The 27,017-nt window shown below is 52.6% G+C and overlaps 1 protein-coding gene across 1 annotated transcript in view; it reads right to left on the bottom strand.

Moving 5' to 3' along the window:
- Window positions 1-14,523, bottom strand: part of CSMD2 (CUB and Sushi multiple domains 2) — a 590,090-nt gene extending 575,567 nt beyond the window's left edge. Inside the window, exon 1 of the mRNA XM_064589508.1 lies at window positions 14,334-14,523. Within this exon, the coding sequence (XP_064445578.1) occupies window positions 14,334-14,523 (190 nt within the window). The remainder of the gene's footprint in view (window positions 1-14,333) is intronic.
- Window positions 14,524-27,017: the final 12,494 nt, after the last annotated feature.

The raw sequence follows: 27,017 nt of genomic DNA, 5'->3' as shown, positions 1-27,017 counted from the left end.
AAGCCAAGAGGGCTGGGACCTGGATTCCTTGGCCCCACTCTGGGAGCTTCTTCCAGAAGCCTGCCTTGACTGTACCCTAACCCCAGCCTCCCCCCGCCCTGACCGCACATGACTGACCCGGCCTTAGCCTGCCTACAGTGCCTCTTTCTTAGAATGCCAGCTGCCTCTCACCACAAGGCCTGAGCAAAGTGGCATTTCGGCGCTTTGTGTCTGCTCTTCAGTGAGTATTAAATCTAGAATAACGGGAATTAGTACACAGAGGAAGTTGAGGATAAGACTCCCCTGAGTGCCCTGATTTCTCACCTAACAAATCAGGGGCTGGTGGAAGGACTCTGGGATTCTGGCGCTCCAAGCTGTCGGGCCAACTCTCACCCACAGGCCCTTTGTTCAGTGGGTTAAGCAGTTTAGGAATGTAAATGCCTGCCTGCCAAACTACGGGGCTTCCTGTCTCCTCTGGGGGCCGCCTAATCTGACAGCACAAATCTGGTTACCTGTGGGGGCGGGGGTGCTGGCGGCTCCTGCCTCCACCAGGGCGGGGCTGGGAGTAGTTTAGGAGTTAGTTGGACACGTAGGTAGTCAGGGTCAGGATCCCCAACAAGAAAGCAGGAAGCTGGGGCAGCGAAGACAAAACCACACCAGCATTCTGTTTTGCAGCTTCTGCAAAAGTGACTTTTGCAAAACATCCCGAGACAAAACAATTAACCATAAAACATCGGTCACTCTTGGCGCCGTAGGCAGGTTAAGGCAGAGTCAGGCAGGTGGGCTCAGGGCCTGGTGAGGCTGGGGTTAGGGTGCAGTCAAGGCAGGCTTCTGGAGGAAGCTCCCAAGTGGGGAGTGGAGCAGGACCAGACCCCCACCCGGGGAGGGGGTGCGGGGCATGGGGCGGGTGCTGAGAGGACAGCCCTAGCTCAGTGGAGGGACTTTCAGAGGGACTTAGTCTCCAAATGTCAGCCCAAAAGACCATCAACACGTGAACAATAACCTGATAGGTAGCCCATACATGATCAAAACCCTGATTGGCATACATCAGCAGCCAATCCACAGGGGGCCCCCCCACTCAGGATGCTCAAGGTAGTTCCCCAAAAGAGCTCATAAAAACCCCTTAGAAACTCCAAAGGTAACCCTCTCAGGCCACCCCTCCCTCTCTGGGAGCTTTATAGGATTGCTCGGTAAACTTTGCTTTGCTGCCCACCACTCTTCCTCTGGCCTACCTCTTCATCCTTCGAAGAGGTGTGACTGAGAACCTCGGGCAGTAAGGGGACAAAATTCCTGTAACAGTAAAGGAGGGGAGAGGGTGGCCTCCCTTCCTTGCTTCCTCTGCTGGGTCCTGGGAGCCCCTCAAGACCAGGGCCATAGCAAAGTGAGCAGGAGTAGTGGTTGAAGGCCTATGTCCTTTGAGCTCCACCTTTGGAACTGGGGAGCTGTTTGCCTGAGAGCTTCGCAGACAGACCCCATGCACATAGTAATAAGGAGAAGAAATCCTTCAGGACGCAGACTACACACCCTGCTCCTAAATACATACTCTGATTCAGAAGACCAGGGGAGGGAGGGCCTGGGACTCTCCATGTGAAACTGGAAACCGGGCTAAGGTGACGGTGGTGCCCATTTGGGCCTGAATCAGACCAGCTTTAAATCCGGCTCTCCCCTCCCCAGCAGTGTGGTCTGGGCCAAGGAACTGCATCTCCTTCAACTCAGTTTCCTCAACCTCGAACGACTGACTTCTTAGGAGCGCCAGGCTTAAGGAAGGGAAAATACAGCTCTCAGCCAGGGGCCTGAGTGCTCCCTAAAGGACAGCTCCCAGCTTCTGGGACAGAGACAGTGGTGCCACTGGAGAGGAAGGCAGGCCACAGGGCCTGCAGCCTTTGTGCAAGCCACTCCCTGGTCCTGGACCTCTTACCCCGCATCCTCAGCATCCCTGGGACCTGGGCTCACCCCTGGAGAGCCTGCTTGCTCCTCTGGGGCGCCTGCCCTGCCCCTCCCTCGCTCCACTGTGCTCTTGGAGTTCCCTGGGCGTCTGGGAGTTTATAACCATCCTTGGCCAGAGGCAGGCGCTTTGAAGTAGTATTGATATGCATGACGCCCAGCCCAAGGCCACAGCAGGCGGCCCACTGGCCCTATGCAGATGAGAGAGCGGCCAAGGGCCTTAAAAATCCTCCTACTTGACAGAGCTGCTGGGCTGAAAGCTGGCCAAAGGAAAGGCCAGGGACAGGGAGGGTCCCAGGTCAGGTGCGGATGGAGACAATGAGGTCAAAGGTCAGGAAGAGGGTCCACCTGAAGGTGAGACCGGGGAGTGAGGAGGAGGACGACGACAATGCCAGGGAGGTCACAGGGCTGGGGAAAAGGAGGGAGCAGAAAAGGCAAGGGGAGGGAGACAGCCTGCAGAGGTGGAAGAGAAGAAGGAAGGAGGGAAATGGTGAGGGGCATGTGTGACTGGCCGGGGAGGGAACACCGCGCACCCCCCCCGCCCCCCCGCCAGCCGGTCTGCTGAGTCATCCCCGAGTTGGTAGTTGGTACATTTCCTATTTTTATTCTTTCAGGAGGAAAGTGTGGTGGTGTTCTCACTGAGGCAGGATTAACGGCACCGTGATTTACGGCCCACAATTTATGGAGTGGGGTTCACAGACTCCTGGCACTTCTGTCGGATGCTTATGCTCTCTGGGAAGGCGGGGAGTGGGGTGGGGGACACGCAGAGGGGAAAGAAAACTCTGCACCCACTAAACACTAACTCCCTGTTCCCCTCTCCCCCTGCCCCCCCTTCTACCTTCTGTCTCTATGGATTTGACTACCCTGGGTACCTCATCCAAGTGGAATCATACAGTATTGGTCCTTTTGTGACTAGCTTTTTTCACTTAGCAGAATGTCTTCAAGGGTCATTCACATTGTAGCCTGCACAGTTTCCTTCCTTTTTAAGGTTGAAGAGTATTCCCCTGTGTAGGTATAGACCACATCCGGTTTATCCGCTCATCTGCTGATGGACGCTTGGGTTGCTTCCACCTTTTGGAAACTGTGAATCACGCAGCCATGAAGCGTCTTTTTTGTCTCATTTACAAACTTGTCTACGTCCCCAGTGCGTCTGAGGGCTCGGGCACAGCCCAGACCCTCCATAAATGCCTCGCTGAAGGACTGAGGAGTCCCTCACATTCTCTAAGTGTGGCAAGCATTAAGTAATTAATTTCTACCTTAGCACCTTCAGAAAACACAGGGCCTTGAGCCAGAAGAGAGACCTTTTGTAAGATTTAGGAGCCCCGTATGGATAGGAAGGCTCTGGAAATCCTCAAAGCCCTCCATACAGAGAGCCAGTCCTGCAAGAGGATAGGGCCAGGTGGGTTTGGGAACCCGCCCTGCCCCTAGCTCCTCAGTGTCCCCACATGTCTCAACTTCTGCCTTTCATAAAACACTGATAGATCTGACCATATAAAATGAAGTGTTTCTGTCCAAAGAAAAACACCATAAATAAAACAGACAGATGAAAGGTTGGAAGAAGTTACGTGTAACCTCTAATATTGACAGAGGATAATATCTAGAATATAGAAAGAACTTCTGCAAATCAACTGAAAATTTTCCTAAATTAAGACAGGAAGTCCAACTGAAAAGCAGGCAAAAGAATATGAATAGACAATTTGCAAAAAGAGAAGCTCAAACCACTAACAAGCATATAAGAGATATTCGAACTTACTAGTAATCAGAGAAATGCAAATTAAAACAATGAGATGGCACTTTAAACTCATCAGAACGAAAAAAATTAGAAAGATGGATAATATCAGGTATTGGTGATGACATGGGGAGACAGGAACTCTTGGTGGAAATGGGCCCTGGCCAAGCCTTTCTGGAAAACATTCAGGCAGAACATAGAAAATTAACATATTAACTCAAGGATCCCAATTCCCCATTTATAGAGCCCCAGTTATTCTCACACAGAGTCCCAAGGGAGCATGAATGAGGATGTTCTTCAGAATTTCATGTGTGGCCAGGAGCTACAGCCAAGCCAGAGTTTATCCTCAGGCAGAAGGGATACACAGAATGTGATGCGTAGCTCATAATGCAACACAACAGTTAGAAACCACAAACCAGACAAACACAGGAGCAGGGCTAGATCTTTAAAATATAGTGTTGAGTAAAATAAGAAACTACATGAAATGTGTAGTTCACTATCATCTATGTAAATTAAAAACACATATCACACACAAAACAACCCTACATATAAGGATCCATGCACATTTCAAGACATCTATCAAATATATCAGAGTGGGTACAGATGGAGGAATGCAGTAATGCTTTGGGATTGAAGAAAATAAAACAAGAGAGGAGACTTGGATCAACAGATGATCTTAAAGTGTCATGGTCTGAGGGTGGGATGAATTCAGTGTTATGCACCTGAGCGCAAAACAAACAAAAAGGCACAAAATAAAACAACACCTGTGTCTCCCACAGGACTCAGGAAAACTCTCTAACATTTTCCTCGTTCCATGTTCCTTGGAAAAAAAATGTCATAGGAGATGGGAGTCCCAGTGGCCCTGGAACATAAGGCATTTTCATCTTGCTAGAGTTAAAAGGCCTCAGTGCAGAACCTGTCCCCTGGATGAATGTGTTAGTGAAGGAGAAGCCTAGGCAATCACCCCTCTCCCACGGAGCACACAGTGATGCTGCCCCAGGGCGGCTGGTGGGTACAGAGAAGGCTGTGCCCTATGTCTGGTGGGCAAGTGCTTGTCCCCTCCCTTCCAAGTTCTCCTGAGCAGCCACACAGGCCATCGGACGGCTAAGACTGGATCAGGGCTAGGGGAGCCCAGCAAGTCCACCCTTCTTCACTAGCTCCCCCTATGAAGCAGGTGGTCTGCAGAGGGAGGGGGCTCTGCATCCCTAGAAAGCCAAGCCAAGCCAGCCTGGCCACCTGGACGGGGCTCAGACTAGTGGTCTATTCTCACATCTCCAGATCCTTTTTGTTTGGTTCATTAAAGAGCTTCCAAGTCCAGCATTACATAGACACAGTGAGTAATAATATCCTCATTTTACAGGTGAGGAAATAGAGGCCCCTGACGATGAAATCATGTTCACAGAAGTTGTGGAGGCACGACCGAGGCTGGAATACTAGTTTCCTGACCCTCCCGCCAAATTTCAAGACAGATATCAAACACGTGAGAATCCCTTCCCCTCAGCTGAGGATCTGTTGTGGGTCAGCCCTTCCAGAACTACACAGACCACAAGGGCCAGGAGGGCAGGGCCACATGGGTCCCTGGTGGGGAGGGGACGCCATGCCAGAAGTAGCTGTTTTCATGCTAGGAACTCTTTCACGGGGATTGAAAATGAATCATCACACTCTCACCTCCTTCTTCTTGCCAAGGAACGTGCCAGAAGCCCACACAAGTCTCACTCGATCTCTCCGCCTCTCTCCATACTCAACCCCCTCCCCGGAAACAGCGAGGGAGGAGGCAGTGAGGGTCAGCAGGTGGTAGGCGGGAGAAGGGCAGCAACCAGCAGGCACAGCTCCCCGGGCTGAGTCCACCCTCCCAAACCTGCTCATCCTAGAAGAGCCCACACGAAACGCCCGGGCATCTCTAGCAGGGGCGTGTCTCTCAGGTGATCTAAATTTCAAAGTCTCTGCTCTCTCCCATTAAACTTGGAACCGTCACACTTGCTCGCTTCCATTCAATAAACAGATGTAGCTACTTCATAACAGAACTTAGGCGATTTCCAATTTGAAAACCCAGAAGACGGACACATCATTTTTTTTGAAGTTTTGGGATTATAATTGCACTTAATTGAGTATAAATTAGAAACTGGCAGGGAGGAAGGCTATTTGTGACTCAATACCAGCATTTATGTTCTGCTCTAGACCGCATGGGAGATTCTCAAATAAATTTCTAAGAGTTATCTTGGTGGTGTCAGTAATTTAACGATAAATGCCTTATTTCTAGCATCATAAAAGTTCCTTATAATGATGACTTTCAAGGATAAGATGGACATCCTCATAGATATTAATTCAGTTTAAAACATTCTGATATTTACAGAAACAAGTAGATAGAAAGTAAAAGGCAGTTTCCAGTGGGGAGGCTCCCCAAGAGTGGAGTGCCACAGAAGTGAACCCCTACACCACCAAGCAGATGGCTTGTTGTGGGTACAGCCACCCCACCAGCTTTAGGGAGGACACAGTGCACTTCTCTGGTGCTGGACTGCACGGGGGGCTCCTGTCATGTTTCTGGCATATTTCTCTGACAGGGTTCATGGTGGTGGCCACAGAGGACTCCCAGTTTCTCCCTGAAGAATGACCTCTGACAGCAGGAGACTGGAGCCTCCAGCATTTTAGGATCCATGCCAGAGTGGAAGCAAGGGCTGATGGGGGCTTTCCATCTGCTGGAGATTTCACAATTCTGGTAAAGAAAAACCTGAGGAGCTCTGGAGAGGAAGAAGAAAATGCTACAATCATGTGAAGCAGGTTGTTTCTGGTGCCCTCACTCATTTCCATATCCTTATAGTGCCCACTCAATTGCCTATAAACCCCACATCTCCCAGTATCCCATCCCATCCACCCAACTCAAGCTGTCCCAATATATCCTGACTCATCCCCATCTCACCCATCCCACCAGGACACATTCGCCTCCACTCCACCATATCCCAATTTGTCCCATTCCACCCCACCCAAAGTTCACCCATCCCTATCCTATCCCATTCCACCCCAATCCATCTAATCCATTTCTACCCCACCCACCCCATTCTGCCAGTCAATCCCCTGAACGCTCTATCTACCACCCTCTCAATCCCACCCCAGACCGTTGTATTTCACTCAACCCTATTCTTTTCCATTCCACCACCCATCCCAATCCACCCCAATTCATTCTATCTATCACATCCCAAAACTTCCCAGAGGCTCTTGATCCTACCCCAACTCACTGCTTCCTACTTGATCTCGGTCCATCTCAAATTATCTTATTTCTCCAATTCAAGCCATGGTATTCCATTACGTTCCCTCCCTTCCCATTCCCTGCTTTGTCAAAGCTCTCATCTATGATCGTATACAGAGGTGAGACCATTCTTCATGTTACATGAAGCTACACGAGAAAGTCAAAGGGTCTCACCCTCCCCCAAACATCTAACAATTAAATGTGTATCTGGGAGGGAGTGGAGGAAAAAAAGACAGAATCTCATCTTTAAAGGAGGGGTATGAAAAGATAATCCAGGGAATTGAGCTCTCAAGAGTCCAGAAAGAAAACAAATGAGTTTCTTTTGTCTCTCTTAACTTACAAGAGCCAGGAGAGAGCTCTAAGAACCTCACCATCATTTTCAAGTTGAGAAAAGCCCACACTGCATAGCCTACCCTTTGCTTTCTGTGGGTTCAAGCGAGAGCCAAGTTCTGTTCAAAGCCAGTGAATCCTGACACAGTGTCTCTGTGAGGCAGAGGACTCGGAAATAATCCTCCATTTTCAGGTTCACCCAGATGTTCCCCTGTGTGGAAAATCTCTGCAGCAGGCAGAGAGGAGAGGGTGGGAGGCCATCTCCCCCTCTCAAGGAGCAAAACCCCAGCACAGTATCAGTGGCGTTGTCCAACTTCTAGGGGGAGCTAAAGGACCCTCCCCCTGTACCCTGCTAGGAAGAGGAGTGACTGGGGTTGATGGGGTTGGGTGAGTTGGCCAGGTTCTTAGGGGTGTCCTTTCCACGGGAGGAACAAAGGGAAGACTTGCAGATGCATCTAGCAGCACCTCAGAGCGCCACGGTGTTAGACATGTTTCCTTCCCAGTTCTGCGGGGCTGGTGCCCCAAGCATGTTTCCTTCCCAGTTCTGCGGGGCTGGTGCCCCAAGCATGTTTCCTTCCCAGTTCTGCGGGGCTGGTGCCCCAAGCATGTTTCCTTCCCAGTTCTGCGGGGCTGGTGCCCCAAGCATGTTTCCTTCCCAGTTCTGCGGGGCTGGTGCCCCAAGCATGTTTCCTTCCCAGTTCTGCGGGGCTGGTGCCCCAAGCATGTTTCCTTCCCAGTTCTGCGGGGCTGGTGCCCCAAGCATGTTTCCTTCCCAGTTCTGCGGGGCTGGTGCCCCAAGCATGTTTCCTTCCCAGTTCTGCGGGGCTGGTGCCCCAAGCATGTTTCCTTCCCAGTTCTGCGGGGCTGGTGCCCCAAGCATGTTTCCTTCCCAGTTCTGCGGGGCTGGTGCCCCAAGCATGTTTCCTTCCCAGTTCTGCCGGGCTGGTGCCCCAAGCATGTTTCCTTCCCAGTTCTGCGGGGCTGGTGCCCCAAGCATGTTTCCTTCCCAGTTCTGCGGGGCTGGTGCCCCAAGCATGTTTCCTTCCCAGTTCTGCGGGGCTGGTGCCCCAAGCAAGTTTCCTTCCCAGTTCTGCGGGGCTGGTGCCCCAAGCATGTTTCCTTCCCAGTTCTGCGGGGCTGGTGCCCCAAGCATGTTTCCTTCCCAGTTCTGCGGGGCTGGTGCCCCAAGCATGTTTCCTTCCCAGTTCTGCGGGGCTGGTGCCCCAAGCATGTTTCCTTCCCAGTTCTGCGGGGCTGGTGCCCCAAGCAAGTTTCCTTCCCAGTTCTGCGGGGCTGGTGCCCCAAGCATGTTTCCTTCCCAGTTCTGCGGGGCTGGTGCCCCAAGCATGTTTCCTTCCCAGTTCTGCGGGGCTGGTGCCCCAAGCAAGTTTCCTTCCCAGTTCTGCGGGGCTGGTGCCCCAAGCATGTTTCCTTCCCAGTTCTGCGGGGCTGGTGCCCCAAGCATGTTTCCTTCCCAGTTCTGCGGGGCTGGTGCCCCAAGCAAGTAGACAGTAGCAGCAACACCAGCAGGGGTAATGGCGGTGGTGGCAGCAACTAACATGCACTGAATGCTAACAGGGTGTCTGGCACTGTGACCATTGCTTTCCATGAATTAAGAGAGTGGCCCCTGGAGTCAGGTGGCCATGAGGGTTGATTCTGCCTCCTTCACCCATCTGCTCTCTAACCTTGGCCAAACCGCTTAATTTGTGAGCCTTAGTCTCTTCAAATATGATAAAGTACCTGGATTGTTATGCGAATTGAATAGTAATGTCTAAGACACGTTTAGCCATTTGAAAGGACAGCAAATACCCCAGGGCTCCCCAGAAGGGCCTGGGCCGCCTCCCACTTGGGCATGCCTCTTTGCCCCTCCCCACTCCTCCGAACCCCTGGCCTTGGGAATGTCCAAGAGGGCAGTGTGAGGGTAAGGAGGCCTTGGGTTCCAGAAAAGTTGCCTCTCATCCTCTGGACAGATGCTCATTGGGTGGGTGCTGGGTGCTGTGGTCTGGGCTACATCTCCCTTCCTGAGTGCATAGGCCTTTGGGGAATACGAACAGGTACTACCTCACTAACCAAGACACTCCAATTGTCCTGGTGAGCTTTACATCAGGGGAGCTTGGGGGCTGTGAGAGCCTATTGGAGAGCTCAGTCAAGAAGGGTGTTTGGGACCAGCAGACCAAGGATGCCTGTGCAGTCACGGGAGCTATGGTGGAGACCACAGACGGACCATGGCTGCTTGCGGGGTTGGAAGTCTGGGGTCCAAGCCTCGAGTGCCAACAGCAGCAGAGCATCACTTGGTGGGGGGGCGGGGAGGAGCCCAAGGGGGAGAGCAGGGCGGAGGCAGGCAGCCTGGGCAAAAGGATTCCGGGGCCACGGCACCAGCTGGGTCCCCTTAGAAGTCGGACGACAGTGTGGTTATAAGTGAAGGATTCGGAGTTGGGCAAACTGGCTTCAAGCCCTGGCTTGGCCATTGACTTGTTGTGTGGTTAAGTTACGTAGCTTCTCTGAACCTACAAAATGGGGATGATAATATTGCAGGCCTCACCAGGTTGCTATGAGGCTTGAGTTAATACAACCAAGTGCTTGGAATGGTGCCAGCTCATGATGAGGACTCAGTGACCACCAGCCATTAGTGTTACTCCCCTGGGTACCTCCGGGGTACCTGGGGGGCTGAGGCCATGCTGAGGGCTCACACACTTCCTGGCTGAGTCCTTTGACCTCACGGTTCCCGCTTCAGCCCCAGCTTCCACTAAATGGGCACCCTGGATGAAGTAGGTAGGTGCTGGGTCTGGTGCATCTCCGATTTCTAGTGCTTCTCCCAACATAGGAGTAACTTGCCCCTTTTCCAAGTGGGGACCCTGAGCCTTGGAGAGGTCTGAAGATCAACCAGTTCTCCACAAGGAACATCTGGCTCTGATGGGCAGTCAGAGTCCCTTAACCCTGCTGGCATGAAAATGATGGTGAGGCAGAGGCAGGTCATGCACATGCATCAAGGGGGTGCTGCCGAAGCCACCTGCTGGACTCTTCTGGACACACCCAGACCCTGCAATCGAAGAGCCCGCAATCTGGTTCTCCGGTCCCCTTGCACACGATCCCAGCCTCACCTTCAGCAAAGCCACACTCTTGCCAGCTGGAGACATGGTCAACGTTATCTGCTATAGTCAGCTTCTTTCTTGAAAACCAAAAACTTGCAGCTCAATTGCAAATGAAATTTCAAATCCCATACAATGGTGACCGAGTGGTTGAATATTTTTCCTTTGTGGGGGGTGGGGACAGTTACATCGAAGGGCTTGTGCATCGGTTCTGAAGTCTAAGGAACTATCTTACCAATCTGTGACATTTAGTTCCGGGGGGAAAGCAACAGGGGACCAGGCGTCTTTGTCATCTCTGGCTGTCCTGGCCGCTAAAACTCTTGATTTAGCCTTATCAGTCTCTAGAAAACCATCCAAGAAAAAAAAAAAAAGATTTCAAAACCATCCACTGATTTAACAACCATTTATCAGGCACTAATTCTATGCTAGGTCCTGAGCTGGGTGCTGGGGATACCAAGAGAAATAAAGTGCTGTCCCTGTCTTCGGGAAGCTCACAGTTCAATATGTGAGACAAATAAATAAATACTTTGAAGACAGTTCAGTTAGTACTACAATCAAACACTGGGTATGGTCAGTGCTCCAGTCTGCAAGAAACCTCTGAAAACAAGCACTTAGGGAATAAGCAAAGCAGGGAGAATTTTTTCAAAAAGTAATTTGGTATTTGATTTTTTCTTAAAAGCAATGAAGTGGTTAGCACGGGAAAAATCAGAACTTTGGTGGAATTCCTTATACTTACAGTTCAATATTGCTTTTATTTTGAACTACTTAGTAAGCGTATGGGAGGCACGACAGCCTTGTCAATGCTCAGAACCTCTGAATCCAGAGAAAAGTAGCTAGGTTTAGTAACAATTGAAGTTAAGCACTTGATGGCCACCTGATAGGGAAGGAGTTAAAGATGACATTAAGGTTTCTGGGCTGGGTAACTGGGAGGTACCACCAGCATACACAGGGAATCCTGGAGGCTCAGGAAAGGAGCTAATGAGTTTGCTTTGGAAGAGAAACATCTAGGTGAAGATATCCAAGAGTCAGCTGGATATATGGGTTGTCTAGACCCAGAGTTTCCATGGACTAGGAAGCCAATAGATGTATCAGGAGAAGTGTCTTGGCAGGAGACATCTGTCTGGAAGCTTCAGAGTGTGGTGGTGGAAGGGCTGGGCCCGGATGAGCTCACCCACAAAGTGGTGAAAGGAAGCAAGGAAAGGCACAAGGAATAGAAGGCTGCAGGAAATGGGTACAGGAGGGAAGAAGTGCTACTACCAGAGACTGGGAAGGAACAGCCAAGAGGTAGGAGAGAAATCAACAGAGCACAGTATCCCAGGAGCCTAAAGAAGAAATTTTAAAAAGGAGTAACCCAAAGTGTTCGAAGTCACAGAGAAGTAAAGGAAGACAAACATAGTTAAGTAGGATGGATCTGACAATCAGGATGGTCCTTGGTGATCTTTCCTAGAGAGTTCCAATCCTGGGGACAGAAGGCAGACTGCAGAGAGTGAACAGTAGCCAAGAAAGTGAGTTGAAGACCCCTTGGAAAACACTTGCAAAGGCAAAGAGGTGGGATGGTAGCTAAAAGGTCAACAGGGTCAAGAAGTCTGGTTAGCTTGTTTTAGATTATAGAGTTAGCTGTTCACAGGCCGAGGGGACATGGAGGAAGGGAGACAAGACTGAGCCACAGTTAGGAGAGGAGGTAACTGATGGGAGGTCCCTGTGGAGGCTGGAGCCAGGGGGAGTGTGAGGCATGGCCCGGACAAAGGGTTGAGGGTCTAAGGTAAAGGTGAGTGAGGAGGCTCCCTGTTCTCAAATCCTTATATTCATTGTATTCGGTCATCACGGGTCCAAGGAAGGGAGACAGTTCGGTCCTGAGTGTCTTTTAAAGTCAATAGTGTTAAGAGAACACAAAATGCATATGCTTCCCCCTCGAAACTGCCAAACCCTGCGATCATCCGTCACCAAGTCCATTTCCAAACCTCTGCTGCTTGCAAGGCCAAACAGCACATCTAAATGCGGGAAAGGTTTAAAAAGAAATGTACTGGAAGCCAGAACCCCCAGCCAGAGAGCAAATGCCTCCTCCCCCAAGCCATTCACCACCACCACCACCACCACGGCCAACTGCTCTACTGACCAAAGAGCTGGAAGCCAATGGATCTCTCCCCCCAAGGCAGGATTCCAGCACTGCCCAGCAGTGTGCAAGCCACGATGAGTCGGTCTTTTTCTTTCCCCAGGAGCATGACATGCCGGCGGGGGGCAGGGACAAATCTAGCCAGAAAAACAGTTCCATCGCCTCAGGGCAAATCTAAGTTGGCTAAGCCAGAGCAAGGGCCACACCTGGACAAACGTCGGAGAGCCCCGACAGTCCCAGCCCGGAGAAGCGGTCCCCCCACTGCCCATGTGGCAAGTCTGGGGGACCAGCGGCGTTGTAGTGAACAGTGCAGCCACCCAGTGGGTGTGGGTGTGTGCGAGGCCAGAGCTCCTAGGCGAGCGCACCGCGGGCGCCCCTCTCTGGGTGTCGGCAGCTATGACTCCTAGGAGAACCAAGAAAGTCCGGTCAAGTCGGGATGGGAAAGCTGAGGCTAGCTCAGGGCGCCTTCCCAGAACAGCATCCCTAACATTCTGGGCTAAGGGACGGGTTCACAAGATACTGGAGCCGAGTGGGCCGCAAAGCTTGCCAGGGAAGGGGCGCACTTTCCAAGAAGGGAGCACTGGGATGCTGGACTGGCGGAGGCCAAGCCTTCAGAGGTTCAATCGGTGGTTTAAAAAAAACAAAACAAAACAAACAAACAAACAAAAACAAGGATCCAGGCCGGAGGTGCCCCAAGTCCAGGCCTAGGCAGCAGGTGTTACAGGTTTTCTCCCCCAGTGAGTGTCAGCCTCCCCGCTAAATGAAAATGCGGCCCCAGGCGTCGCCCGTTGGACTCGTCCCCACCCGGGCACACGGAACTTTCCAGGCTGTGGCTAGCATTGAGCCTCAGAGGGGTGCAAGAGATAAAGTGGAAGGGCACCAGTCGGAGCCACTGGTCCCCACTGGGGACTGGGTTCTCCCGAAGGCCCGCGTGCCTTCCCCGGTCCTCAAGCTGCAGCCAGACACCCGCGAAGTTCAGGGACTCGTCGCACGCGCCAGGTCCGCCCCCCTCCCTGACTCGGTCGCCGGGAGCAAGTCCCGCCGCCCGCGCCGCCGCAGCCGCAGCCCCGGCGCTCGGCTGCAGCAGGGCGCGGGAAAGGGCACTTTGGCGCGGAGTGGGAACCGAGGGGAATGTGGCGGCGCGGAACCTGGCGGCGACACTCCCTCCCCCGCCCCCGGGCACAACCCCCGCCCCCGCCTCCCTGTGGCTCAGCACCCTCCAGCCCCCACCTGAGTCTTCCCGCAAGGCGTGCGCGGGACCCTGGCCCTGGGCGCGCGCCCACCTGACCGCCCCCCCCCACCTCTAGCCCCGAGCCCGGGGGAGGGGGCCACTTGGGTAAGGGGTGGTGGCCGCAGTCTCGAGACGGCTCCGGCTGGGGCGCGGGCTTCATTCACGAGCAAATGGGCGGGGGCAGGAAGGGCAGACCCTACGGACGCAGAAACGGGGAGGGGGCGCGCCATTCCTCTCCAGCCCCCAGGACCCGTGTGCCAACCGGAATCGGGAGGCGGCGGTGGGGGTAGGGCTCCAGGAAAGTTTATCGGGGAAAAGCCTGGCACCTAGGGGGGCTGGGAGGCTGGAGCAACTGAAGCCACGGTCCGGGTGCCCCTCAGCCCCGGGCAGGGTTGTCTGTCTCCCAGGCCCCCCACGCCGGCCGGATCCGGCCAAGTTGCGGTTGGGGTTGAGGGTAGCAGTGAGGGTGAGGGTGGAGGTGAGGACGCGGCTGAGGGTGGGAGGAGAATGGGGGATCGACTGAAGCGAGGCTGAGCAGGAGGGTGGGCGACTGGGAGTGGGGAAGGTTAAGGGAGAGAGCGGGGAAAGGGACAGGGACCCTGTCGGAGAGGGGTGGGCGAGGAGCTCGGGTGGGGCGCGCGGCGGCCGCGGCTCTCCGGCGCGGCCGGACTTACCCGCGGCGGCCGAGGCGCTGAGCAGCCCCCAGCCCAGCAGCAGCAGCAGCGGCGGCGGCGTTGGCTGCGGCGGCCGGCGGCCCCAGCGGCTCCGGGCGCCCGACACGAGCGCCGAAATCCCGGCTTCGCCGCGAGCCCTCCCCGCGGGGCAGCCGCAGCGCCCCTGCTTCCGTCCCCGCGAGCGCGGCATGGCGCGGCCGGCAGTGCCGAGGGAGAGGCTCCGCTCGCCGCCGAGGAGAAAGGAGGTCAGGAGAGCTCTGGAGCTTTTTTTCTGCTCGGAAAAAAATCCCGGTACGCGGGAGCCCTGAGCTTCTGCGGCTGGAATGAACCAAGTGTCCGCCCGGCCGGGGAGAGGCGCGCTGCGCTCTCGGAAATGACTCGCTCCAATCCCGCTTCGCGGGGTTCGCGCCGGGGGGCGGGGGGGTGAATTATCCCCGGATTAATCACTCCGGAGCCGCTTCTCCACCGCTCCAAATGCTGGGGGTGGAGGCGCAGCAAAGGAAAAAATATTGGAGGGTGGGGGTTCCTCTTCAGCGCCACCTCCACCTCCAGATAAACCACAAATTACATCTAAAGGGTTGTTTATTCCTGTTTGTTTTACAATTGACCAGTTTCTTTTAAGTTCAGTCCTCTCGTTTCCATTTATAAGATCACCCATTAATACACCCCCCATACACACACGCGCGCACATACACACAGTGATACCGACACACACACACACACACATGCCTCTTCCACGTTTGGAAATTGGAATACTGTCTGGGAAAAGGTAACCAAAGAAGGATGCGGTTCCCCAAGTCACGGCTCTTACGAGCTGATCATGGGTGGTGGCTTTGAACTTGCAATCTCGGGGTCGGGGCCGATGTTTAGGAGACCCATTTGCAATAGCCTCCTACCCCATCCCAGGAGAAGGAAGGGTGTGTGCGCTCACACCCAGGGTTAAGAATTGGGCGACGGGGTGGCGGGGGGGGGGGCGACCGGTTATTTGGCTCGGTGCGGTCCTACCCCTACCCTAAGACAAAATCAGGATGGAGGGAGGAATGCATGTATGCGCTCGGGTGGAGGGTTGGGGGATTGGGGGCGTGCGTGGGGCAGGTGAGGTGGAAGGACGATGCAAGAGTTACTTGTACAATTTATCCTCAAAATTAAATAACCGGACCCTGCTTCTTCTCCCCTCCCCCTCCCAGCCACGGCCCCAAACCGGGAGAGTTTCTCCCAGTGTCGTGAGCTGCTCCCCACCTCTCCCCCGTCGCCGCTGCCGCCTGCCCCCAAACGCTCAGCGTCGGTCCTCACCCCCTCCCCCACCCCCAGTCGGTCGCTGTCTCTGTCTTGTCTTCCCTAGACTCCTCCGTCAGTCACGATGGCTCCTTCGCTGTCTACGCCAAACTCTGGGCGAGAGGGAAAAGCTACTGCGGGGGTCGGGGGGGGGGGGGCGGGGAGGGAGGCTGGAGGGGACCGGGAGGGGCAAGGCTGGGGGTAGGGAAGGTTCCCGCTGGCGCGCCCAGCGGAGAGACACTAGTCGGTGAGCACCCCACCCCCTTTGCCGGAGGCACCGGAGAGAGGCAGAGCTCCGGGCTTAGGGGTTTGGCCAAGCCGGAGCTCGGCTATCTGCGAGTCCCGGGGCCAGTGGCTGGCGGTCGGCGGGGGCCCGGGAATTTCCGGGAAAGAGTCTGGAAAGGGCTACGGGATTGCCGATCTCGAATGGGGAGGGTGATGGGCAGGGCCGGAGGAGTGGGTGCTTGTCCTTGCTCCCCACGAAAAACTTGCTCCCTAGAGCCACGCTCTCCAGCTTCCTTAATGCCCATCCCCCACCCCCACCCCAAGTTGTTCCGGTTTCCCTGAATGAGCTCATCTCACAGCTGGGGAGCCTGCCCGGTGGCCCAGGGCCGGCGAGCATCCTCCGAATCGCCGGCCCATCCCCACCCCCAACACACTTGCTTTCTCGCCCCTCCCGACGCCGCCTTGCTGGGTGCCAAGAACCAACCGAAGCAGCCAGAACTCCACAGTGAAAGGCCTGCTTTATGTCCCCAGGGCGGTGGGGAGGGGGCTTTTCACTTCCCATTGTCCAGGCCCAGCCCCTGAAAGAGAGGGCTCAGCCAGCCAAGACTGGCCGAGGCCTTCCCACCAGCCCTGGGGAGGAGGGAGGGGCTGGTTCTGCGGTGAGTGGATGGCAGCCTTGGGGGGCTGTTGGCTGGGGCCTTCCCTGGGGTGGGCTCCCGGCTCCTAGGCTTGGGCCTTCCCCCTTTCCTGCCTGCTGGGTTCTCCTCCAGAGACGAACTGGCAGATGCCCAGCCCTCCCCAGCAGCCCACAGCTGGGCAGAAGAGTCTGGGCTGCTCTATAATTCTGGGGCTCCAGGCCAGTGGACTGCCCCTAGCCCCTTCTCAGCCCCAGAACTTTGCTCTGTGGCTGCAACCCACAGCTGAGGTTTGTCCCCAAACCCTCCCTGGCAAAAGGAATGTTTGTCATCCTTCTCGTTGGGGGCTGTGGAGGGCAGGGGCGCACTTTTCATCCCTGTAAATGGCCCAGTTACTTCCTCCACCATTCATCCCTCTCTCTGATCTATTTGGGTCCACATACATTTACTGAGGCCATCCACAGTGTGCAGGCCATCTTCGGAGGATGTGGGGTGGAGGTGGGCACCCCACACACACCCCATACACTCGGGCCATGGTGATCACCATGCCACAAGGGACACATTAGAGAGACAAATCAAGACTATGCTTGTCTTGGACTTGGGGGGATCGAAAAGCTCACTTAAGAAGGGAAGTAGGATTTTGGCAGGGCCCCAAGGCCTGGATAGAGATTATGGCAAGATGAAGATTTACTCAGCAAATATTTAGTGAGCATCATTACACGATGGACACTGTACTAGATAATGAATATACACCCAGGTGAACAGTCCCTGGCTTGATGAAGGTAGGTGATAGATAAATATATATAAGGTTACTAATTAAGGATGCGAGCAAGGAAAAGTTCATGGTGCTCTGAGAACGAATATGGGGGGAATGTAACTTAAATAGGTAGTCTGGGCAGGCCTCTCCCAGGTGGTGACCTTGAAAGTGGGGTCTAAATTAGGCAGCGCAGCCCTGCAAAGAGGTGGGAAAGAAGTTTTTGGTACAGGGGCCATGGGCGAGGCTCTGAAAAGGGGCGGGAGACAGGGTGTAGGGGATCAAGTGAGCAAGAGGGGACACCTAGCAGATGAGGGAAGAGGTGGGAGCATAGGAACCAGATCACGAAGAGGCATAGGGGATGGTGAGGAGTTTGGACTTTAGTCATAGGCAGTGAGAAATAAGAGGTGTATTAGTTCGCTAGGGCTGCCATAACAAAGTACCACACAGTGTGTAGCTTAAACAACAGAAATTCATTTTCTCATAGCTCTGGAGGCTCGAAGTCTGAGATCAAGGTGTCCACAGGGTTGGCTCCTTCTGAGTCCTCTCTCCTTGACTTGTAGATGGCCTTCTCTCTATCTCTTCACATTGTCTCCCCTCTGAACATGTCTGTGTCCAGATCACCTCTTCTTAGAAGGACACCGGTCACTGGATTAGGGCCCACCCTAAACTCGTTTTAACTTGATGACCTCTTCAAAACCCTGACTCTAAATATAGTCCCATTCTGAGGTACTGGGGGTTCGGACTTCAACATACAAATTTGAAGAAGGAGACACAATTCTACCCATAACAGGAAGACAAGACTTTTCAGGTAGAGGGAGGAAAGAAAGCATGGGTATGATAGTGGGGATATATATTTAAAGAGAGATCTGTTAGGGCCGTGCATAGGGCGACTGCTTTAGCAGGAGATATTCTGCAAAGTGGACAGATCTGAATCCCAGAGAGGTGGATTTTTTTATTTCTAAGAAGTAGAAGCCAAGGGGCACAGCTTAGCATGTACTCTGACTTCTCTGTGGGGTAACAGATGGGAAGGAAGGGGCAGAAAAAGGGAATGCACTTGGAAGGTGATTGCAGTAGTCTTTGCTGGAAGTGATGTGGGTACAGGCAGAGACAGGAGCCTTGAAAACATTCGCAGGGCAAGGGAGAGGCAGGAGTCCAGGAGATGATAACAGCCCTCCCCGCTAGCCTAGGAGAGGGTGGCCCTCAGCCCAGCCTCCAGGACTGGCCCCCTACATTCCCCTTCCATTCTTCCCAGAGCAGTAGGCAGCCACGGGTCAAGATGTCTCCACAACATCACGTTGCAAAAAAGCCCAACGCAGTATAGTGACTCGCCAAGATAAGCCTAATATCTAGATAAGATCAGAGTTCGTTTTAGAAAGAAAACAAGACCTGATGCGCTGGAGAATTCAGCCTGATTCAAGGAGGGGCTGAAGACTTGATGCCCTGCAATTTTCATTCTGACCCAAGAAGAAAATGCAGGAGCTTTCTGAAGCCAAGGGGTGGGGGCAGGGGCCAATAGGAGGCTCTGCAGGATGAGGGCAGAAGTGGAGGCCCTGGGGGGGGGGGCGGGGGGAGGTCAGCAGGACGGCAGAGAAGGGCCACAGAGCAAAGGCAAGGGCTTCAAGGAGGAGCCTGGGGTCTGAGTGGAGGGTGGGGATTGTAAATCACCAGCATGATCAGACAAAGTTCGTCTGTCCCAAGAGCAAGGCTGTCACTGTGGAGATGACCGGGATCTGCTTCCCAAGGAAAGGTGACAGCGGAGGTTGAGGAAGAAAAAGCCCAGCACGGAGGGTGGTGAGGCTGTGGGCCTCAGACGCCAGGAGGGAGAAGTGAGAAGGGCCCCTGGTCAGCCTTTCCTCCAGGGCTACCAAATGCGGGGCCCCCCCGAATTCTGACATTTCTTGTAGAAAAATCTGTTTGTGATACAAGGAAAGGGATAGCACTCCCATCAGTGGCAAAAGAGGTCAGATTTCTCCTTGGCTTCTCAGAGGCCATAAAGCACAGGTTGGGGGCCATTCTAGACTCATCTCTATTTGGAAGCTCCGGTCTGCTATGCTATCATGCCTCATGCCTTTACTCACACTGTCTCTGAGAGTACCATTCCTCTCTCACCGTGCGGAGTAAATGGCCCTAACCACCGCTTGGCTCAATGGCACCTCTCCCAGGTGGCCCTTCCTAACCACCTCCCTGCCCCCAGTCCCTCTGCTGGGGCTCCGTTGCAGCTTGGCCAGCTAGCTGGATCTCAGAAGCGCAGGCTTCCCCTTCCATAGAATGCAGCAGTTCTCAACCAGGGACAATACTGGCCCCCAGGGAACATTTGACTATGTTCGCAACTGGAGGGTGTTACTAGCCTCTACAGGGTAGAAATCAGGGATGCTGCTGGACATCCTACAATGCCTGGGGAAGCTCTCCTCCACCCCACCCCCAAATTACTCGGCCCAAGATGTGGATAGCGCCGAAGTGTCCTGAGAAGCCGCTACATTCCCCAATCCCCTTTGTAATTGGGTGAAGTCACGAGACAAGGTCCCAGCCAAAGGAAGGTAAGCAGAAGTGGTGTATGCCACTTCAAGGCTGATCCCATAAAATCCTCTCATCCTTCCTCCTCCATCTGCTGGCCGGTACAGAGCGTTTGTGTCCCTTGGGGATGGCAGAGCCACAAGCTGGAAGAAGCCTGGATGCCAAATCACTGTGTGGAGGAAAATCACCACCAACCAGAGACACCAGGATCAGACCCTTGTATGAGAAATGATCTTCAACAGCATTAAGCCACTGGAATACTGGGGCATGTCCCAGCAGCAGTACCCTTATACAACCCTCCCTGGTTTTTTCTGGAGTATCCCGTGTGGTCATGGGCTTACTCCTCACTCATTCATTTGTCCACGTCTCAAACGTTGATCTGCACACCCAGGTCTGTGCTGGGTGCTGAGAAAGCAAATAATGAACAAACAAAGAAGAATAAGACATTGCCAGTAGTCCCTGCCCTTAGGGGGTTGATAGCTTATTGGGGAGGGAGATAAACAGCAAGGCACGATTAAATACAGCGAGGGGTAGAGAGGAGGAGGGCACCTGGCTCAGCCTAGGGAGAAAGGCGGGTGAGAGGTGGCCTGGTTCTGGAAGTAAGCAGTGTGGGCAAGCGCTGGGAGGGAGACAGCCTGAGGCTCCTGCAGCGTTGGTGCAGTCCAGGATGCTGGCAGAAGGACGGAAGGGGCAGGGGATCTCCCTTCTGCACTCTCCACGCTCTGTAATTGTCCCACGTCTCACCGTCCCCCACTGCTGGTGGACTGAGAGTTGCCTCCGGCAGAAACCTCCTCCTGAAGGTCTCGGTGGTCCCTAGTGCCTGCAAGGTGTCTGGCATTCTGCCCTCCTGGATGTCCCACAGGACGCCGTGCCCCAGCCTGCTCACACCTGAATTCCCCTGCTTCTACCTCTCTGTCACCGCACCCCACCGCACCCCACCTCTCTGCTTGGTGTCTCCTTGTCCAGAGGTGCCTGGGCCAGAAAGCTGCGAAGCTCATCCTGGACACTTTCCCTTGGCCCCCACATCCAGGAAGCCCCCCAAGTCATCTAAATTCTGCCTCCTTAATATCTCCCAGGACTCACGGTCTTTCTTTCCAGTTTCTTACAACAGCCACATCACAAGTGCCCCAGCTCTGCTCTTGTCCCCATTCAGTGTAGTCTCCTCTTTGCCACCCAGTTTGCAAGCACTACCCTGATTTCACAGCTCCCCCACCTTCCCAGGACATTTCCCCATGACCTACAGAGTAAAATCCAAGCTCCCTGCTAGATTCTTCCTGCAGGGGCTTCCATTAACCTGCCCCAACCTGCTCCTCTAGCCCCTGTCCCCCCACTCCCTATACCCACCCCCCCATGCTCTGGCCATTTGGAGTCCCCTGTGCTCCTGAGATGGGCCCGCTTTCTCTCTCCTTTGCCTTTATGCGTGCTGTTCCCTCAGCCTGGGATGCTCTCCTCCTGCTGCTGTGTCTGGTGTCTGCCTGTTTGTCCTTCAGAACACAGTCCAGGTGTCAGCTCTTGCAAGCAGTCTTCACCAGTGCCACTTAGAGGGCCTGGTACATGGTGCGCATTCAGTAGAGCTCTGCTGGGTGGATGGATGGCTGGATGACTGGATGGATGCTTGACTAGGTGCTCAATAATGGTTGTGGAATGGACCCAAAGGTGTCTCCCCCAGACTTCATTATCTGAGTTCCTTAAAGAAATGCCTTCTCTGAGTTATGATTTCATGTTATGCTTTATGTCTTCAGAGAACCCCTGATGTGAGAAACTGACCAACTTAATGGCATTTCTGTCCTTTATGAAAACAGAATTGAATATATTGCTCACTATGTCATTCAGTGTCCTTTATACAAGGACTCATGATAAATTCACGCTTGGGGTTATTTCCAGGAAACATTTTGTCTCCACAGATGAAGATGGGTATTTTCTGCTGTCAGAAAATAAAAACTCTGCCTTCCAACGTGTTTCCATTTTTGCTTTAGCTGACAAATAGGGATACCCAGTTTTATTACCTTATTACCTCCGTGCGTTCTGACCAATTCAGATGCCTGAAAGTAGCAACTTTTTCTGTTTTCTTTAGATGGAGTCAGTTCTTACTTTATTCTTCAAAGCGGTAATTTTTACTTTTTAATCTGAAAGCTGCCTCAAATCATCTCAGCAGTCAGATCGTATAAATCTTAAATGAATGCATACTGGTGACCAACATCCTGGCATGGAAGTTATGGAAGGGCAGAACACCAAGCTTCTAGTTGAGAAGGATCCCACATACAGCCCCTCCAGAAGTTCTTGGGGCTCCTGTCACGATGAGTCTAGCGGGAAAGCCAGAGCAGGAAGTGAAAGGTCAAATGCATTCTGACTTTTTTGCTACCTTGCCGGGCCACCAGTGCCAAGTCGTATTCTTTCTTTCCATCACCACTGGCCTTCCTTTTCCCTGACTTTAAATGGACATCTCATAAGCTATCACTTTTACTTTAATAGCTGGTAATAACAATAATCAGGTATCTGTGCTGAGAACTTTGCATTTTCCTATCTGAACCTCTCCCCCTCTGCACCTGTCTGTTGTTTCAACCACTTTGCCGATGATGAAATGCCAGAGAAGGTAAGCGTGTGTGAAGCCAGCCATAGTAAGCAGCAGAGCAGGAATTCAAATTCAAGTATGTCAGTGACCACAGCCTAAACTCTCCACCTGTGGGCCAGGAATGGGGGCAAGAATAAGAGATGAAATCCTCTGGGCCATGGCGAGGTTTGCCATCTATTGCCATTCTATTCTTCCAATAGAAAAGCAGGAGAGAAAAGCCAGAGTCATAGCTTTGCTTCCAGAGCATTCTGGTGTCCTTTTCAAAGTCCTGGAAATGGCTGGCTGCTCTATGGCTGGCTTCAGTTGCCAGGACAATATCCAGGAAGGCCTGTTCCTGCGACATGTGGCTGCACCCTCCCCTTCCTCCAGCTCTGATGGTTTGTCCCTCAGGAAATGTACCTGACATCTCCCTATGCATGCCTCCCCTCCCCCGCCTCTGGGCAGCCTGACCCCATTAGGGCATCACTGGCCTGGGAATGAAGAGGGGGGTTCTCTATGGGTTTTCGGGGGCCTACATGAAAGTTTGAGGCCTAAAAATGTTTTTAATACCTCCACAATACAAAGTAGACAACTGCAACATTAAAATCAGTAAATATTTAATTAAATGCAAAATGTAACATTATGTCAACTTCATTGACGGAGGAATTTAGTAGTCATAAAAATTTCCTTACAACAATTTCCAAATAACAATTTGTAGGTTGGAGTTTTCTTACCGTGCAAGATCTCCCAGGTAGGCACCAAGCGCGGGAAGAAGTCATAGCTGACCATAAATTAAATTACTCATGGCCAAAATTTTTCAAAAGCAAAATGGCAAAAATCCTTTCAATTTTCTTGTACAGCCAGAAAGTTATATTTGTGGTGAGAGGTGGGTTTGTTTCAAATATGTTAGATGAGGGACAGGGCCTACAAGAGGAAGCTGCTTTGGAGCCTATGAAGGCCTTTGCAGAGGGCAGACTGTGCCCACCTGGATGAGCTTGGCCATGCTAGTGCCCATGATGGAAGCCAGGCTGGGGAATAGGGAGGGAGAGTTGCTTCTTCCTGAGGCTTTCCTGCTTCCAAATAGAAAAGCCAGACCCTCCGAATCCTAAATACTGATAGCTAGTATTCCCTGGGTCCCTGTCCTAAGCCCTGTACCCGCATCATCTCAGCTGTCGCAAAACAACTCTATGAAGTTGGCATTATCCCTGTTTCACCAGATGAGCAAACTGACGTATACAGAGGTTAAACAATCTGTCCAGTGTCATAAAGGCAGTAACAGGTAATTTAAGAATTTGTCCAGGGCGCCTGGGTGGCTCAGTCAGTTAAGCGTCTGCCTTCGGCTCAGGTCATGATCCTGGAGTCCCGGGATCGAGTCCCGCATCGGGCTCCCTGCTCGGCGGGGAGTCTGCTTCTCCCTCTGACCCTCCTCCCTCTCATGCTCTCTGTCCCTCATTCTTTCTGTCTCAAATAAATAAATAAAATCTTAAAAAAAAAAAAAAAAAGAATTTGTCCAAACAAACTGAACCTACTGTTCAAGGTGCCGAAGACGGGCCTGGTCCCTGCCCCTTTGCAGACCCTGAAGTAAAGCATTCAGTGGTCATGGACACCATTTCATGTGCTGGGCACACAGATACATATGTGCTGAAGGAACACAACTACATATATTGAACAAGACTGGAATAAGCTCAGTTTTCCCCACATCTGCTATATACCAGGCACTTATGGAATGCTTTGATCCCTTCACTCACCTGTAACAATGTCTACGCAAGAGGTTTTCTTCATCTCCTCATCCTGTACCTTGCACAATCTTGGCCCATGGTAGGTGCTTAAAAATGAACAAAGCCTAGAAAGGCTTAGTGGATGATTTGGGTCTGTCCCTCCATCACAGACTAACTTCCCCAGTACAGCTAAAGTCCTCCCTCCCTATACGTAGCACAAAAGCAGTTACTTAGAAACTCCAGTAGCACACATTTCAGTGTAATCAACAAAGGAACTAATATACAGCCCTTTTATGGATGTCTTATGTGCCACACATTCTAGGGACTTTTCATGTGTTAAGTAATCACTTGGTAATAGTACATCTACAACAATTCTACAAAGCAGGTGTTTTTTATTATCATCCCATTTGACAGATGAGACCCAAATGTTATGAGCTAAAAGGTGTCCCTCCAAATTTGTATGTTGAAGTCCTAACCCGCAGTATCTCAAAACATGACTATGAGTGGAGACAGAACCTTTAAAGAGCAATTAAGGTAAAATGAGATCATGGGTTGGGGCCTAATCCAATATGACTGGTGGCCTTATAAGAAGAGGACAGATGCACAGACAGAAGACCATATGAAGACATGGGAGAAGAAAGCCATCTATGAGCCCATGAGAGAGGCCTCAGAAAGAACCAACCCCGCGGACACCTTGATCTTTGACTTCTAGCCTCCAGAACTGTGAAGAAATAAATTTCTATTGTTTCAGCCACCCATTCTGTGGTACTTTGTTATGGCAGCCCTAGAGAACTAATACACCAAGGCCAGAACACATGAACTCAGAATTTGAATCCAGGTAGTCTGGTTCTAGAGTCCATGTGTTTCATGACCATGAAGATGTTCTCTATGCAGTCCAAAATGGTAGCCACAAGCCGCAAGCTGCACCTGAAATGTGGCTGATGTAACTAAGGAACTAAAATTTTAAGTTAATTTACCTTAAAGTAGAATTAAAATAGCCACATGTGGCTTAGCAATGACCATACTGGACATAGCTTTATACTATTTCAAATTACTTGACTTACATTTTTTCTTCTTGCAGAATCTTCTAGAAACCTCAGCTGTGTGCTCTAAAAAACATGCTCCTATCTTTATTCCATATCCCTGTTGCATTTTATTGGTTTTTTTTTCCCAATCTTTTCCAATTTAGCCCCTGTCGCCTAGTCTTCTGCTGTGGGGGGAGAAAGAACAGGAGTGAGTGAGCTGGCTAACTTTCCAGAATCCTGTGGCCTGGGCAGCGCTGGGTTGTTGGCGTTCTGCTCTAAGCATAGGTTTAGCCAACCAAATGCCAAGCAGCACAAACACTGAGTGACATTTTCAGAACTATTAATATTTCATCAGCAATGATCACTTTTCCTTTAAATACACTATCTTAAAAGGTTTTCTACATTCTTAACTATAATTTTATTCAGTCTAGGTCCTCAGAATTTTCCCCAAAGGAGAACATCTTCAATTTTATAATGAAAATCAAAGGGGAATGAAGCTCAGATTTCAAAATTGAGAGTCAACATTTCCAGGAACTCGGGCCTCCTCTGATGAGCAGGGTTGTGTATTGGGCACCGACTGCATGCCAGGTACTTTACATATATCATTAATTCATCCAACACATATTTATTGAGTGCCTACTATGTGCCGGAAATGCGGTTTTCTTAAGAATTTTTTTTTAACACCATTTTTACATAAGAGGATTCCTTCTCCTCCTTCGGTCTCATCTCCAGTATTACTTTAACTCCTCAAAGAGGCCTAACTGGACATCCATCTAATGCTGCCACCATTCCCCTCCCCCTGTCGCATCAGAGCCCTTATTTCATCTGTAATTAGTGCTTATTTACTTGCCTTGCTAGCTTGTGATCTGTCTCCTTGCCCTGAATATAGGCTTCAGGAGAGCAGGGACCATGCTAGCTTGTTCACCTGCATGCTTCCTCAGTGCCCAGCAACTCACCAGGAGGTCCTCAGTCAATCCTGGGGAATGAAAGAAGGAAGGAGCATGGGAGAGGTTAAAAAAGTGGTTGGGGTCCCACAGCTAGGAGGTGACAGTGTCCGGGTTCAACCCGGCTCTGGTCTGTTCCCATCCACTCTTCTTCCCAGTCACCTGGCTCTCCCTTTTCTGGGTGAAACCCCCGGAGGAACGACGACTGACTCATGGGGCCAGAGAGCCCTGGGCAGGCAAATGCGCTGTGTCCGTTACGAGTTTAATGAAGCCCATCCAGTGAGAAGCGGGAACCCACTGGGCCGCAAACTGCTGACTTAGCCCATCTCTCTGCACCTGAGCCCCTGACCCCACTCCCACCGGCTCACGCTCCAACCCGGGGACCCGCTGCACCCAGCTCAGGAGGGACTGGTGGAGCTCAAAGGCTGAGAGCAAGGGATCAGGGCCGGCGTAGGGGGTGGGGGCTGGGTGCTCCCCTCTTCCTAGTGGGCCTTGGACACATTTCTTCTTGACTCAGAGACTGGGTTTCCTCAAACGCTGAACGGTAATAAACAATCGTACTAACTTCACGAACTTGTTCGTTGAATATAACACAGAAAGCCCAGAGCTTGGCACACGGTCAGCGCCCAGTACAATGGCAGGTTGGGGTAAGAGCAGACGATTCAGCGCCAGGGGCCCTGGGCAGGCGCTGAGGTTCCGCACGGAGTGGCGGGGGCGCGGCGCCCTTGACTTCCAACAGGGGCAAGTGCTCCGGGGTCCTCAGCGCCCCCACCCCCACCCTGCCGGGGCGCCCTGGGCACCGAACCCAGGGCGGCCCGCGCACCGAGCCGTTGCGTTTGAAACCCACAGAGGAATTCCGGCGCTGGACGGGGAGGGTGTGGGCGCCACCGGCGAGCCAATCGGCCCAAGCCGCCACGCCCTGCGCGGCCCGCCGACACAGCGCCCCTGCGGAGGCGTGGGGCCCCTGGCCGTGGCCGAGGCCGAGCGCAGCCCGGTGCGGGGCGCGCCGCAGGTGTCCGCTGGGAGCGCCGGGGCGGGCT

This window comes from Mirounga angustirostris, unplaced genomic scaffold, assembly GCF_029215605.1.
Source record: "Mirounga angustirostris isolate CCGP_5_RB_7025 unplaced genomic scaffold, mMirAng1.0.hap1 SCAF_4, whole genome shotgun sequence".
Lineage (NCBI taxonomy): Eukaryota > Metazoa > Chordata > Mammalia > Carnivora > Phocidae > Mirounga > Mirounga angustirostris.
Note: the sequence above shows the minus strand (reverse complement) of the source record. Positions and strands in the feature narration are given on the sequence as shown.